Raw genomic sequence first — 15637 nt, forward strand, 5'->3', positions numbered from 1 at the left:
TAACAGGGGCTCAGTCACCTTGCAACAACACCTCAGCCTCTCTCCATTGGTACTTGAGCGCCCATCTCAGAGTCTTGCCTCATCCACATCTTGCTAATCAAATAATTCACTTAACCACAGCAGTTCTCTCTCTTGTGGGGGTTCTGCTAATATTTTCCCCACGTCTTTCACCAGCAGATAGCACAGTTCTAAACTGTGCAGCAACAGTGACCCTAAGGCGGCAGAGATCAGTCTTTCTCATCCTGGCATCTCCAGCAAGGGCGTCCAGCGTGAGGCTGTGCGCACAGTAAACACTTCAGTACATGTTTGTGGACTTGAAACATCAAACCCAGAAGGAGGTGTTAGCTGGGGCACTTAGTACCCGTTAGAGAAATCGGAATTCAAATGGATGGGATTAGCAGAGCAGGCCCACAGAGGCAGAGGAAAAGGGCCGGGGAGAGACGGGGTGAGATATGTAAAGGAAGACTGAGGGCCTCGAGATCAGGGCAGAGGAGCAAGCACACAGGGGCAGGGTGGGGACAGAAAGACCGACAGAGTGATGTAATCTCACAGGTAGGGCCAAGTGAGAAGTGGATGTCGGCTTTACCTCCGTGCTCCCCCAGCACAAACCAAACTGGTAGATCTGGGTGGTGTGCTATTTTAGTGAAGGCCATTAAATCAATCAGAGGCTAGCCAGAAAACAGAACACGCGCTATTTTCCCGGAGGGAACATAATGTTCAGCAGTGGTTCTTAGAGTGGGGTCCCCAGGCCAGGAGCCTTTCCTTACCTGGGAACTTGATAGAAAAGCAAATCCCCACCCCAGACCTGCCCCTGCACCGGGAACTCTGGAGGGGGAGGAGTGTGCCCAGCAATGTGTTCAACAAGCCTCTCAGGTGATTCTGCTGCAAGCTCTTGGGGACCAGGGCCGTCAGGGACTGATTGCACAGGTGTCAGAGGACCAGCAGCACAGAAAGGAGCCCCTGGGGTAACTCTGAGACGGCGCTCTCAGAAAGCAGCCACCATTCCCAGGGCTTAAAGATCTGAAGAACAGTCTGGAGTTACCAGAACCTGGCGGCTTGAGAGAGGCCGGGGCGCTTGGTCTCAGCCCTCTGAGGAGATGACAGTGTCGGGGGACACCCGCAGCCGCTCTGGGAGGGTCGAGGGGCCTGGGAAGTCCCCCAGTGCTCCGTCCCGCTCGTGTCCCCTCCCCACAGCTGTCTGTTGACAGAGCATAACGGGAAGCAGCTGACAAGGCAGACTAGAGACGGGGGAGTCTTGACCCAGCATCACAAAGCAGAGAAAAGGCTCGTATGAAGCCCAGACACGGCAGCTTATTAACTGGCACAGCCATCTCGCACTCCAGCCTCTGAACGGAATTCAGAAGAGCAGCCCATTTGGAAGACAAATTATTTGACAGTTCTAACGGACGACCAAACTAACGGTATTTGAAAAGCGAGATGACTCCGAGAATGCAGCATTTAATCCAAGTCCCAGATCTTATCTCGGCCCTTGGCCAAGTCTGATGCGAAGAAAACCTGAGCACAGAAATATATGCGGCAACACACAGACCCTGCGCTTACATTATATCTTATTTATCTTTGAACTTGTTGCAAAAGCAGGCCCTCAATAAAGGTTTGTGGATGAGGGAAGGAAGAGACGGGGAGGAAGGGGAAGAAGGAGCTAGCTCCAGATCTGTCTTGCAGAAGGTAAAGGACAGGTGTTTTGCACATCGTCTGCTTTTTAAAGCCCCCAATCCGTATTTTTAAATAGCAAAACTTTCCATCACTTTTTAAAACAAAACACGTGTCAGGGTCAAATGGACTGATGGTTTGTGACCTTTGGGGGTAAACAGATCACTCTTGAATCGCAGACTACCTCATTCAGCTTCAATATACATACAGTAAGCAGAAGCCCCTGGAGTTTTGGAAATGCTTATCCGAAGTTATAATATTCATGGAGATCCCAGCTCTAAACCCTCATCGTGGAAGGACGGGGATTACGGTCTTATCACAAACACTCTAACTATGAGCCAACAGATAAAAACACAAAGAGGGGACAGCCTGTGTTAGGAAGTCATTTTGTTCCCGTGTGAGTCACACTCCATTAAAAACCCCTCTGCTGGCCGGCAGTGGGGGGTGTGGGGAAGAGCAGCTCTTTTCCACTGAGTCTCCTCCCCTGTTTCTCTGTCCAGGCAGGCCTCCTCATAGTCAGCAGAGAAAATTTCTTCCTCCTCAGACCTCCTTTCTCTTCTTCTCCCACTCTGCCCTGGGTTCCCCAAGATGCTCCCTTTCCTTGTACCGATATATTTGGATCTGTCTACTCCCTTGTTGGATGGGGACCCAAGGCTTGGCATCCTGAGGCATGAAGATACGGGAGAAGGAAGGAGAAGAGGTCTTCCTTCCACACTGCCGGGGTAACGGAGCTATGAGCCTTTCCTCATGTGTCCCAGCACGCATGCCAGACCCTGGAGACAGAGAAGGAAAGAGAACAAACCTTTGGATTAGGCCACCAAAGGTTTCAGGCACCAGCGCTTGCTCATGCTATGGTCTGATAGCCCATCGCCCTCTCGGACCAGACGCTCCTTCTACTACTTATGGCTTCCAGTTTGGTTCATCTTATTCCTCAGCCCTCTTCATGTAGCATCTCTGTCCACCATCACTGTTCATGAAACACAGGCAACGTAGTTCACGTGCTCTTTCTCATCTTGTCAGTTATAAACTAGATTTGAGAAACCATTCCCCAAGTTAGGATTTCAGTAATACCTCAATGGGTTCCCTTAGTTCATTTTGGGCAGTGATTCTCTTTCTGGACTATACATTAAAATCACTCAGAAAACTCCCTAAAAGTGCTGATGCCAGGCCCCGTGCTACATTAATTAAATTAGGGTCTCTGGGGGTGGGGCCTGGGTACAGGTGTTTTTATAAATCTCTCTCAGGTAATTCTAATGCGTGACCAGTGTTGAGAACCACTGATTTAGGTGCATACGTGTCCCTTATTTAACAAACCCTGACTGAATGCCCACTACGTGCCGGCCATCATAATAGGAACTGGTGATGCCACAACCAATCAGGTACACACAGTCCTACTTTCGTGGAACCTACAGTCTAGCAGAAGAATCAAACAAAAGCGTACATAAGCAATTAGAGATGACACTCAATCCCGTAAGGGTGATCAACATGCTGCTATAATAGAGAATGGAAAGAAAGAAGGGATGGGGCTTTGATGCACTGGGCAGCAAGTAGTTCTAAGGATTCAAAGGAGCTGAGGACCCTCAGAGACTTTCCCAAGGAGAGGAGAAAGCACTTGTGAAGACTCTAAGGAAAGAGGTCGGCTTGCTGTGGGAACTGAAAGAAGGCCCAGGTGGCTAGGGGTAAGTAACGAGGGAGAAATGAGAGAAAAAACAAAAAACAAAAAACACCAACATTATTATCAAGACCTGTTGATGGCAGTTAATGTCAGACCTCAAAAGTCAGCCAGGGTAAATCTTTCAGAATTGATTCTAATTACATTGAGAAACTTGTGAAAGAGTTTAAGGAGACATGAGGTTGCTGATTTACCTTTTAAGAAATGTCTGGTGAAAGACTAGGCTATATTGCCTTGGACATGGAGAGAGATGAATGGATTCTAAAAACATTTTGAAAGTAGATCCAAAAGTAAAGCCTTTTGCCGGTGGCTGAAGCAAGTCGACAGTGGTGGCATTTACCAAGACGAATAAGACAAGGGGAGGAATAGACTTAGAGTTCAGGGCAAGAAAGATGTGGAAGGAGGAGCTTAGCACTAGAAATCAATGTTCTATTTGGGGCATGTCAAGTTTGAGACCCTAGGAGGTATGTGAGTAGAGATGGCAAGTAGCCAGTGGGATATATGAGTCTGGAGCTCAGAGAAGAGGTCTAGACAAAAGACATAAATTTAGGAGTTGTCAGGATATAGATATTATTTAAAGCAATGGAAATGGATGAGATCATCTGGGGAGAGAATGTAGATAGAGAAAAATTGGCCTAGGACCAATCCCCGAAGAACACCATCAGTTCACTTTTGGGTTGAGGAGGAGTGGCCGGCAAAGGACACTGACTAGGTGTGTCTAGAGGGGAGGAAGGAAAACCAGGAGGTCATGATGTCCGTGAGGCTATAAGACGGGGGTGTTTCAAGAGTATTGCTGAACAGTGAGCTCTGTGGAAGCATAAATGGGAGAGTAAATGGGAGGGGAAGGCAGAATGGGGAAAACAGGGTCGAAAACACTTCCCTCCAGGTTTCTAATACAGTGGGAGAGAGAAAGAGAGAGAGAAATGTACACAAATTAGGGAGGTAGAGAAAGAGAGGGAGCCAAAGAAGAAGTGGCTGGGCATGGAAGCGACTGGATCCACAGTTGCACACTGGGGCACTGATACATGAGTGTCTGCCTTTCTATACTGCATTCTAGAAGTTTCCCAGTTGATGGCATAGTCCCAGATCTGCAAGGAGAAGAGAAGAGGACAGGTAGAGGACTTTCCATGGATCATGCATAGAACATTCTAGATAGTTTAGTGAATACTCTCTGAAGGTGATATGAGAGGTATTGGCTCAGGCCTTTTGGAGGTGGTGAAAACCTCCAAAATGTGGGCTTATTGCAAATTGTATTTATTACATCTTCTCTTACACACAGTATCATGTTAGGAGTTATACCAAGCAAGGCAAACAAATACAATGGCTGCCTTCCTTTAAAAGGGAGATGTTCCTGATACGGGCCTAATTAATTATGATAATTACAACTATGGCATGGAACATAAACAAGCACAGTCACACATGAAACACACAGACAGGAAAATAAAGAGCAGTACAAAAATAGATGAAGGCTTACATTACATATCAATTTCAGTACTCCAAATATCCTGGCCTCTGTAATATGTCTAGGACATATTATTCTGTAACTGTGGTCAGAAACTCTCCGGGTCTTGTTTCCACTTCAGTCCTTATGGAGGAGCTGTTATCTAAAGTCTGAGAAGGGAGATACAGGGATATCCAGGCATCAAAGCCGCCGAGCCTGAGCAAAGCTGAAGGACGGGACTGTGGTAGGAAAAGTCGGCAAAACGACAGTATTCTACTGGCTTCTCAGCATAGACTTTAGGAAGGAGGCCACAAAAGGAAAGAAGTAGTATTAGCCAGCCCGTGATGGCAAAGGACCAGAGATTCTGATTTGAGGTGCCGGTGGCAGCAGGGCAGTGACAGGATTGCACTCCAGGTTACTCATGTCGAGGGTGCTGGAAACGGCCATGACCTTGTGCAAGGAGATGTTCAATCTTGTTCTATCACAAACGCAGACTCCCTTCCTATTCAGAACACGCAAGTGTGTTTTCCTGTTTGTTTTAGAGTCTCAGCGCAAGTCCTTGCTATGACCTCTAAAGCACCACTTGATGCGCCTACCCCAGGACCCCGCCAGCCCCTGCCCCCACACACGGCTCACCTCTTACTCCTCTCTGCATGGCTCTCTGCCTCTCTCTGCCCAAACCGCCCGGGTCCTCTGCGCACACTGTTCCCTTACCCCAAAATGCTCTTCCCTTCACTTACCTTTCTCATTCCTTGACTTTCTTCAAGAGGCACTAAAACATCATCTTCTCCCTGAGGCCTCCCTGGCCACCCCCTTCCCTGCTTTATTTTATTCCCGTTAGTGCAAATCACACTCTAAGTGACAGAATGTCCTCGCTTATCTTGTTATTGCCTTTTCTCCACTGTCTCCACCACTGACAGCTCCATGAAGACAGGGATTTCTGTCGGCTCATCCAGGGCTGTATCCCCAGGGCCCAGAACGCTGCAGTAGGCACCCAACAAATATTTGTTGAATAAATGAATAGAGCAGAAGTAGCTCTGTGTATTTTCTAAAACAAAGGATATTCTCCTTTTCTGAGAGTCAGTTCAAATTAGAAAAAAGGTCGCGTTTTTAGATCATTTCTTCTTTGCACAAATCACTGCTCTACTGACATGACATTTGTAAAACTTAAGTTAGATGTGGGTTCTTCAATTCTCTAGTACAGGAGATGAGGAGAAAAAGCTGAACCTAACTGGTGGTGTTCTTTCATCCACACCTTCTCTTTGGAAACACGTGACCAAATTTCTCCCGATCAAGACCTCAAAATCTACTCTTAGGTATTAACTTGTTTTACTTGTCCTGCTGTCCCTTTTCTAGATAGCAGCCACTGGTCTCTACAGCAGGGTGAAGACAGAACCATTTTCATTTGCGGAGGAAATTATTGCTGGAGACCTCACCTTTGATAACTGGCTTTCTACTGAGATTGCATAATTTCACAGAAAATTAGTACCTACACCTGCAAAGCTGTGGCTTTTCCACCTCCATTTATCATCTTTCAAGACTCCTTAAAGAAGGAAATTATCAATTTATCATTCTGCAGAGGCAATGGAATGCCTCTAGTATTTGTCATCTGTAAGAGAGCTTAAAGATGACGTGCTAGCTTTCTGGAAATGTTGGCCATTACTTTAAATGGAATTGAAATTCTAATTTATTATTTCCCACAATACAATCTTAGTGATAATAGGAGAATGTATCAGAGCTTTTTTTTTTTTTTTTTTTTTTCACCTTTGAGGACACATTTCCCCTGAAGCCCACGGTACCCTGGACTCACAGAGATCCTGGCAGGCTGTTCTCACCCATCATGGCATAGTCACCCTCACGATCAGCCAGGGACGAAGAGGCAGCTCTCTTGTTGGCCGTGACCTTTGCTCCCTATATTGTAAGGACTGGAGGAGAGAGGCGTCCAGCTCTGCAGTCCCAGAGAGCTGCCAGAGGACAGTCATGAGTGTGCAATGTCTAGCACATTACAAATGTTTGTTAATTGACTGGTAATTCATTGTGTGACAGCTCTATAACTCAGCTATCCTTTTCAGTCAGGGATTAACTCAGTAATCAGTCATTAAAGGGGGAAATAAATATTACAGTACCAGCCAGATGGCAGGGCAATCAAACACATAAAGGAAAATGGCTGGTCTCTGGGTAAGACGCATGACAGCAAAACGTGGGTCCTGTGCCTGGTTATGTCCCAAATTCTAGCTGGAGCACGTCTTGGCAGGCTTTCCTACATCTAATGTACTCGAACCTTCCTCATGAACAGGAGCAGTGTTGGTCAGACAAACACGTGAGGCATCTGTGCAAAGGGCCCTAGCTGAGTTTGGACTCCTGGGGAACATGGATAGCTGGGAAAAGGAAGAAGGAAGCACGCAGGCCTGATCCTAACATTTGTGAGGCCTTGAGCAAGACTATTAATGACAGTCCACATACCACATGTCTGAACATTTGAAAGTCATAAGCTAATAAACTATTCAATGAGACATGCTCTATCCTTCTGCCTTGACAACACCTCTCCATAAGGACCTGGAAGGCCACATTCACATTTAAAATTCTGGACCTGAATGCGGTGACAGAGAAGACCTGGCCTCTGTCTGTCCACTTCCCTCCTCTTGCTTGGTTCTATCCACACTGCAAAGGGCCCCACGTGTACACTCTACTGTGTATCTGAGCTCTGACTGCACCCTCACAGTAGCTGTTCCTTGGCCATCTTCGGGCCTCAGGGCTGTGCAACACCAGCCACAAAGTCTGCCCTTAGAGCGACTGCTCCAAAGAAGACAGATACCCATGCAGCCCTGGAAATGCACTCAGGGCTGTTTGGGGAGGGAAGTCCCAGGTCCCAGGAGCACGAGCTAGAATGTGGGTGAGGGACTCAAGATGGGCTCATCCCATTGACCCTCACCGGAGGGTGAGGAAGGGTCTTTCTAGAAGAGAGAGAGCAGCACCCTCTAAATGTGGGACCCAGAGCAAGGAGCCCCCTTGCTGGGGACTAAGGGCCATATTGGAAAAGTGCTAAGCCCTATTCCCACCATCACCCCCATCCCTTACACACCTCTCCCCGTGTGCCTGGCATCCAGGCCACAAAGAGAAGATACGTTTCATGTGTATCTTTTGGTCCATAGGTTGTAGTTATCCTTGGTCCCACATCTCTTTTAGAGCCATGGACAGAGAGAAGCAAAGATACCCTAACATCACAGTAAGTTGTTTCCCTTCACATCTCTTCACAGTCACAGGGTTGGCAAAAATTCAAGCGAGGTTATTGTGCTCCGACTCTGAAATGACAAAGTTGACCCCATGGTCAACTCCAGAATCCAGAACAGAATCTCAGACCATCCTCTCAACTACTGGACCGTGCGCTCTGTTTTGGGAGCTTGCACGCTTGGATGATTAGCTATGGTGAAAGGCTGCGAGTCTTAAGATACCCCAAGCAACCTTTACTTCAGGAATTTGAAATGCAGTCTCACTATGATGCTGTCTCCCTAACAAAGTAATACCTCTAAAATATTTAACAACTCAAAAAGGAAACCTAGCTTGAATTTTCCTTTCAAGCAGGAAGGAAATAACAGTGTTTCGCTTCTGTCTGAAATTCACCATCTCCTCAGACAAAGAAAGTTCTTCTGGTAAAAGCAATGGCATTTTCTCCACAATTTTCAAATGAAAGATAAAGAGAAAACAGCATTGCAGCCTTTTTGTTGGATCTAACAAGAAAGGAATAATACGATTTTGCCAGGGGAGAGCTCTGGTTTTAAGCTCCGAATACAAAAATAGGCTGACGAATTTTACAAAGGAATACTCTCAACTACTGCGCTGAGGCTGGCGAGAAGTGAAGTTTCAAGAGAACTGCATCATTTGATTATTTGGGGGTATATTACGATGATGATCAAGCGGATGGGTCAGCCCTATGCAAAATTCTAAAATGAAAGAAATGGGATAGCTCCTTCCCTGCTCACCCCACCCTTCACCTCTTACTCCCACAAGATCCTGTCTCTACCTCGATCCCAATGCAAACCCGACCTTTGGAAAAGGAATGGGGGCCATCATTTGCATTATAGCTCCTCATGTCCAGACCACTCCCCACACCGGTCCAGCCTCCCTTTGCTCAGCTAACTTTTCCTACAGCTACTTCCAAGGAACCTTCCACGATGCTGCCCACCCTCTCAGTAATAGCCACCTGTACCTCCCTTGCTCTTACACTCACTGAAATCGGTTTACAATTGTCTTATGTGTGTTCCCTACCCTATTCTATTCTCAGAGCAGAAACCATATGTATTTTCTTTAACGTTTACATATCCACCATTATCCCTGAGCTTGGCACATAGCACGCCAAGTGGAATCAATGAATGAGTGAATTAATGAATGGGTACTGAAGCCAGTATATTGCTGCTCCCAGGGTATCTGAATAAACTGTAACTGAAGGGCAAAAAGCACTTACCCCATCTAAAGGAGTCATAAACATAATGGGAGAGTATTTGGAGGAACAAGAGCCTGTACTATACTCTTTTGGGTGGCTTATCTGAAACAGGGTTTTTTGGGGTGTGGTGGGGTGGGGGTGGGGGGTAAGGGATTGTGGTAAGGACTTGCAAGATGAAAAGAGTACATAAAAAGTGTAGGAATAGCTACTGATTAGTAAGCATTTATGTGTGTCAATTCTAATGACAAGTGCTAATCGTGCATCATCTCCATTATTCACATTTTAGAGATGAGAAAATTGAGACTTGGAGATTAAAATTGCCTAATTTCACAGAGTAAGTGGAGGAATTAGGGTCCGAATCCAAACTGGTTTGACCCAAGTTAGAAGACCATCTCAGCAAGTCTCCTATTAACTCGACCCCCACTGAGGTGGCCTGGGATGCAACACTAGCTGTGGAAGGCCTGGGCACCTTGCTATCCACTTGCCACCTGCTTCTGTCCTCTGTGCCACCCACCCATCTGGGGGTCTCCCATTCTCCATCTTCAGGGAGAGGGCCTCTCAGAACTTCCAGGCACCACTCAGTATGGAGTGCCCCTGTCCTGCAGGGAGATCACCCACACCACAGCTGCACCTTTAAGATTAGATTAGGCTACCAATGAGTAGTACATGAGGGAAAAATAATAATAGTGGATTAAACGAAATAGATATTTATTTTTCTTCCACATAAAAACCTAGAGTTTGAAGTCTAGGTTCACCTGGTAGCTCCAGGTGTCTGAAATCCATACTCCTCCATTCTTGTTTTTCTATACTACATGGCTTCCATTTCTGAGGCCACCTGGTCCAAAATGTCTGCTGGAGCTCCAGCCATTGCATCCATATTTCAGCTACAGGAAGGAGGAAGGGGGAGAAGACAGGGCAGCCATCTGATACATGCATACTTCAAGGAAACTTTCCTGCCCTCACCCCACCCCCCTCAACCAAACAGTGAGGCCTTTATTCAAGGCAGCCACACACACCCAGGTAAAAATCCCGAGTTTTGTTAGACACAAGGAGAACAGATACTGTCGCCTCAATGCTTTATGTATGGCTCCCTTTGCTCAGGGACTCCTCTGGGCAGCCGTGGCCAGGTGGGAGCTGGAGGAGAGAGGAGCCCTTCTGAGGGAGAGGTCATGGAACTCTTCTGAAGGAAGCCCTAGGCCCTTTCATAAGGGGGCTGCATGGCTGGAATTTTTTCTGCATGGTCTGTGAAGTACAGAGAAATTTGTTCTCTTAAAGTCACATCACAGCAGTGGCTGCTTTGTAGCCGGATCCCACCATTGTGCTTTGAAGGTGCCCAGCCAGCCATTCAGCCCACTCATCACACAGAGAGGAACATCTCCCAGTCTTCGTGACATCAGCTAGATTCTACCCTCCCCACCTCCACCAAATCTTCTTTGCTCACGGACATAACTCAGGCCCCCGCCCATCACTTGGAGAATCAGGCTCATGATTACAAATGTGAAATGCTATATTTTTGGAGAAGGATGCCAATGAGGGTGATGGTAAAGGCTTTCTTTGGTTTCCACACTGACCCTCTTCCCTGCCCCTTACAATCGGGAAATATCTGTGACAACACATTGTTTGCTCCTTCTGTTGCAGGCTCCTGTGGCTGTCTTGTCATGATACTGTTTGCCTCTGAAGTGAAAATTCACCACCTCTCAGAAAAAATTGCAAATGATAAAGAAGGGACTTACGCCTACAAAACGCAAAGTGAAAAATACACCGCTTCGTTCTGGGTTGTTTTCATTTGCTTTTTTGTTCATTTTTTGAATGGGCTCTTAATACGACTTGCTGGATTTCAGTTTCCTTTTGCAAAATCTAAAGACACGGAGACGACCAATGTAGCTGCAGATCTAATGTACTGAAAGGCAAATATTCCTGTGATCTGCCAAGTAAGGGAGTCGACTTGCTCTGGTCACTTGGAAATGGTTCATTTTGTCCGTCCTTTCAGATGCACAAATGAAAGCATCCAAGCCCTCCATGGCAATGTTTACAAATGAGGTACTAAGGATACAGGCTCAGTAAGGGGAGCAGAAGGAAGGTTTGAGAAGGTTGTTTTACTTCATGGGAACTGCGTGCTTAAAGCTCTTGACTAGAAGGGACAAATTGTTACCCTATGTACGCATCAAAGTGTAAAATGTCTGCTCCGTCAGGAAGGAATGAAAAGGCATGGGGACTATGTTTTAATACAAACAAATATGATTTCTGATACATCCACACATTTGTTGCCAGAGATACCAGGAAATAAAGCTGGAATCGCTTTCCTAAAATGATAGTGCACTAAGTGAGCATTGATGAAAAGTATCCACATGCTTTTTTTTTTTTTTTTTTTAAGTTCGTTTAAAGCACAGTCTTATCCATGCCTGTTGGTCAAAATTTGCAAACCTCTAAATGGAAAAAAAAAAAAAAAAGGCGGGTGGGGAAACACAGTACTTTAAACAGACATACTTGCTGGGACCACTGACGAATCATGCAAAATGACTCTACTTAGTAAACTTAATGCAAATGACTCACTGGGGCTGTTGTTTCTAACTTCAGTGTCTTTAAGCACTAATTCCCACTTATGAAAATCACATTACATTCTGGGATTGTGATGGTATCACTACATCTCGGTTTTTGGCCTGGCTGTCACAAAGCATGACCCAAGCCCATTTTCTTTTTCCTGAATTACCCATGAAATTGACCTGCAGCTGACCAAAGACCACAAGTGAGTCCAGAATAGACACTTCCTCTGTCCCTGACCTGCTGCCCTCAAGAAAGCACTCAGGAAGAAGCAGAGAATGACAGAGACTACACCACCAGGCCCCTCGCCACAGCTGCTGGGTACTTAGCCACCATACAAGAGGTTCTGAAAGTGCTCACTTAAAAAAAAAACAAAACTTTTTCCCTTTTGGAACAATTTACAAGAAACAAATGACTGCTTATATCCCTGATAAGTAGCTTGCTCTGTTGGTGATCCGTGGCCCATAGGCTGACATCAGAATACACCTTTACTTTCCAGATGCCTGTCCCCACGCCTTCATTCAGGAAATACACCCGGAGAATTTCTAGAAGACCACAAGTCAGTCTGGCAATGAAAGGATGTTAATTCTAGCTCAGGCCAGTGGAGCCCGGTGCTGGAAGTCTTCACACAACAGTTAAACACAGAAGCCTCCGTAGCTGGGAGGGGGCAGGAAGGCCCAAGGACCTTCCCCATGCGGTAATTGGCCTGAGATCCTGGAAAGCCAGGCCCCCACATTCTCATTTGACCTCTCTCTCTTCTCAGAGGTTTGAAAAACTTCTAACACCACGCTTTCTTCAGGAAACAAGTCCCCAGTTGTTCTCTCTTCTGTAAAAAGAGAAAAGTCGGAGCAGCGGCTGAAAATCTAATGAGAACCTAATAGGCGAACTAACAATGGTCCCTGGATGGGAAGTCGAGGCAGGGCTGCTGGTCCCTGCAAATCGTGCCACACACAAAAATAAAACAAGATACAACCTGGGCCCTCAGAAGAGTGCGCTTACATTGTGTCCCTTTCTTCTCTCCAATGAAATGTGTGGTTCCAGTGGCCTGTGACCCTTAGAAGAGGGATCTGGCCAGGACTCCTTTTGTGGCTCCCTCTATGGGGATCAAAGGTGCCGAAGAGTGACACTCATTATGCTGTGTCCGACCTCCGTCCCCAGGTGGCAGCCAGCATCCTCACATTCTCTCAGGGATGCGGGGCCCCCTGCTGGCTCTGGGGCTGCAAACACAGTTCCACGGTCTGTTGGTCGGTTTCCTTTCCACTTGTCTGCAGCCGCCCTCATCAGCTCGGAGAATACCCACGCTCATCACGCCGGGGTGGGGGTGGGGGGAGGAATGGGGAGGAGCTATGAAAGCCGTCCCAAGTCGTGCGGGGTACCCCCTGCAGTGAACGTGCAAGACACGTTCACGGCCATAGGAGGAAGCTTCAGGACTAAACAAGTGCAGACAGGGCGGGCTACAGGAGAAGGAGGGCGCCTCACCTCTGTGCGCTTTCCACAAAGGTCTTTTGCTCTCATGGCCCCATCTGCTCCCTCAGAACAGCTGCTCTCAAGTCACTTCACAAGCATTCAGGGCGGATCAATCTGGCTGGTGGCTCACACATTACACAATCTTAGGGCGATTCCTCTCCTCTCCCTCTGCCCGTGTTTTTAGGGAGAGCCTGGTGGGGGGCTGCCCCCTCCCAACTCTGGTGGAGGGAGGATGGGTTCGCCGGGGCAGTATCAGGGTGCACCAGCTTCGAGGGAAGCACGACTTGCCATTAGAACGGATATGGTCTGGACCATTTACTGATGGAAACCTGAGCAAGAGGCAAGGGAGAGACTCTGGGGGCCGGAAATCAGGGCGCTTTAACCTCTCTCTCAATTGTCCCCAACTTCTCCCCTTCCAGCAAGATCCAGTACAGGTAAAAGTGTGGTTGTTACAGAAATGCTTCGTCAAGGCCAGTCCCAAGCCATCGGCCTGGTTTTTCTAACTCCCTTGCTGTCCCCCATCCTTCTATTTAGATGTTTGGAGCCTGCACTGTGTGGGTGCTCAGTGTTTGATCTGGTGGCATACCGGTTCTCAACCCCTTTCAACATGGCAGTCGTTTCTGGATCAGGGGTGATGGCTGGTTCAGCAGATAAGCCGCCTCCTCCAAGTGGCAAGGGACAAAGCAATGCTGGTCAGTTTAGAGAAACAGGTACCTGCTCCTTGAAACTAGAGAGAGAAAGACTGGGCAGGCATGGGGCCCTGGCTTCTGGGATGAAGTTCCCCCTCAGGAAACACCTTCTTGCCCCTAAAAGTGCTACTGTAAATTTAATAAATGTATGCTCTGATTTACAGACTTCGTGACCATCCCTCCCCACCCCCCCCACCCCCACCCCCACCCCCACCCCGCTGCCACTCTCCCTTAGATAACATCTAAGTGTACATCTACAGATATGTCTATCGTGTCCAGCCCAGAGCTGGGACTCACCAGCCTATTCGGAAAGGCTGAATGAGTCCGAGGCTGAGCGGACAACCTAAGTTAGAAATCTCCAGAGAGCGTTGCCTACAGAGCCTATCCGACAGTATTCGGCAGTGGTTGTAGAGACCCCGTGGGAATAGCTGTGCTGTGGTGAAAACCACCCAACAATGAAAAGGCAAGTGTCTCAAAGGATTATGTCTCTTTGCTAGAATCTTGGTGTAAGGGGTCTCGATCTGCTCTGAAAGTGACCAGAACGGTAGATGTGTCCTTCCGCTGCGGGCCATGAGTCTAATTCTGGAGGAGAGTGAGACCCGGGGGGCTCCCACTAGCCTCTGTCCCCTCTGTCCGCCAGTTGGCGCAGTAAGCAGGTGCACCAAGCGGTGGCCTGGGCGTCTCAAGTAATTCGGGCACCGGCCCTATGGGAACATGCAGTCTCGGTGCCCACAGGCAGCTCACCCCACACTTGCCACGTCCCCGGGTTCCGATTTGTCACTAACTGTACCTATGCAAAAAAGGGTCTCCTGTCTAATTCGCAGGTATGGATTCCAGGATGCCACAGCTCACTAATTTGCACTTAAGTCGCTATCCTTCCATTTAGCCGAGTAGAATGAAGGATGGTGTCTGTTGCACATCCCAGGCCAGAAGCCCCTAGAGAAGCGGGCATGTACACTTAGTTCCCATCCCACAGGTGCTCTTTTCGTCCCACTCCTTTGCTGTCACTCTTTCCCCCTGATTCTCTGTGGCAGACAAATGCTACGTGTCCTCCTCCACATTCTTCGTAGGCACACAGCCGAACCACATTTCCCAGCCCACTTTGCGGTTGCGGTCAAGTAAGTGAGTCTGGACGGATAGGGTATAGGCCGAAGTGACTCATGCCACTTTCAATCCTGGCACTGAAGAACATCCTACACCATCCTCCAGCTGTGTCCTTGCCCGGTGCTGTAGCCTCGGGGGTCATGGGATCCAGGCGGCGAGCCTACGAAACAGAGGCAGGCTTCAGGACCTGTACCGGAGTGTGAAAAGACTGGTAAAGAAACTTCCTATAAAGCCACTGAGTTCGGATGGTTATTCGTTGCTGCAGCCTAGCTCACCTTGGCCAGGCCACCAAGGCTCTCTTTTCTAGCAAGGCTCTTCTGCTTCAAGCCAATGAAACATTCTCCAGGCCTCTTCATTGGTAGCCTGGTGTCGGGAGCAGCCTCCACCACCACCACTAGGTCCTGTCTGGCCACTGTCCTTTGTGAAGCTGTGACCCTGTGGCCATATTACCCACCACCAGCTGCAATGAAGACTTGAGAGTGAATTTTCTGCATAAATATCTAAAGAGGAAATGAACACTTTGCTTATGCCGATATCCTTCAGGATTCTTTCCAAACAATGATTAATAAACCCTTTTTCAATCATTCAAAACCATTTTTATCTCGCATCTA

The 15637-nt window shown here is 47.6% G+C and overlaps 1 protein-coding gene across 1 annotated transcript in view; it reads left to right on the forward strand.

Moving 5' to 3' along the window:
* CLRN1 (clarin 1) overlaps window positions 1-12143 on the forward strand; it is a 39955-nt gene extending 27812 nt beyond the window's left edge. The window contains exon 3 of the mRNA XM_019439594.2: window positions 10864-12143. Within this exon, the coding sequence (XP_019295139.1) occupies window positions 10864-11129 (266 nt within the window). The 3' untranslated portion in view covers window positions 11130-12143. The remainder of the gene's footprint in view (window positions 1-10863) is intronic.
* Window positions 12144-15637: the final 3494 nt, after the last annotated feature.

Source organism: Panthera pardus, unplaced genomic scaffold (genome assembly GCF_024362965.1).
Source record: "Panthera pardus isolate Hobbes unplaced genomic scaffold, ASM2436296v1 HiC_scaffold_16, whole genome shotgun sequence".
Taxonomy (NCBI): domain Eukaryota; kingdom Metazoa; phylum Chordata; class Mammalia; order Carnivora; family Felidae; genus Panthera; species Panthera pardus.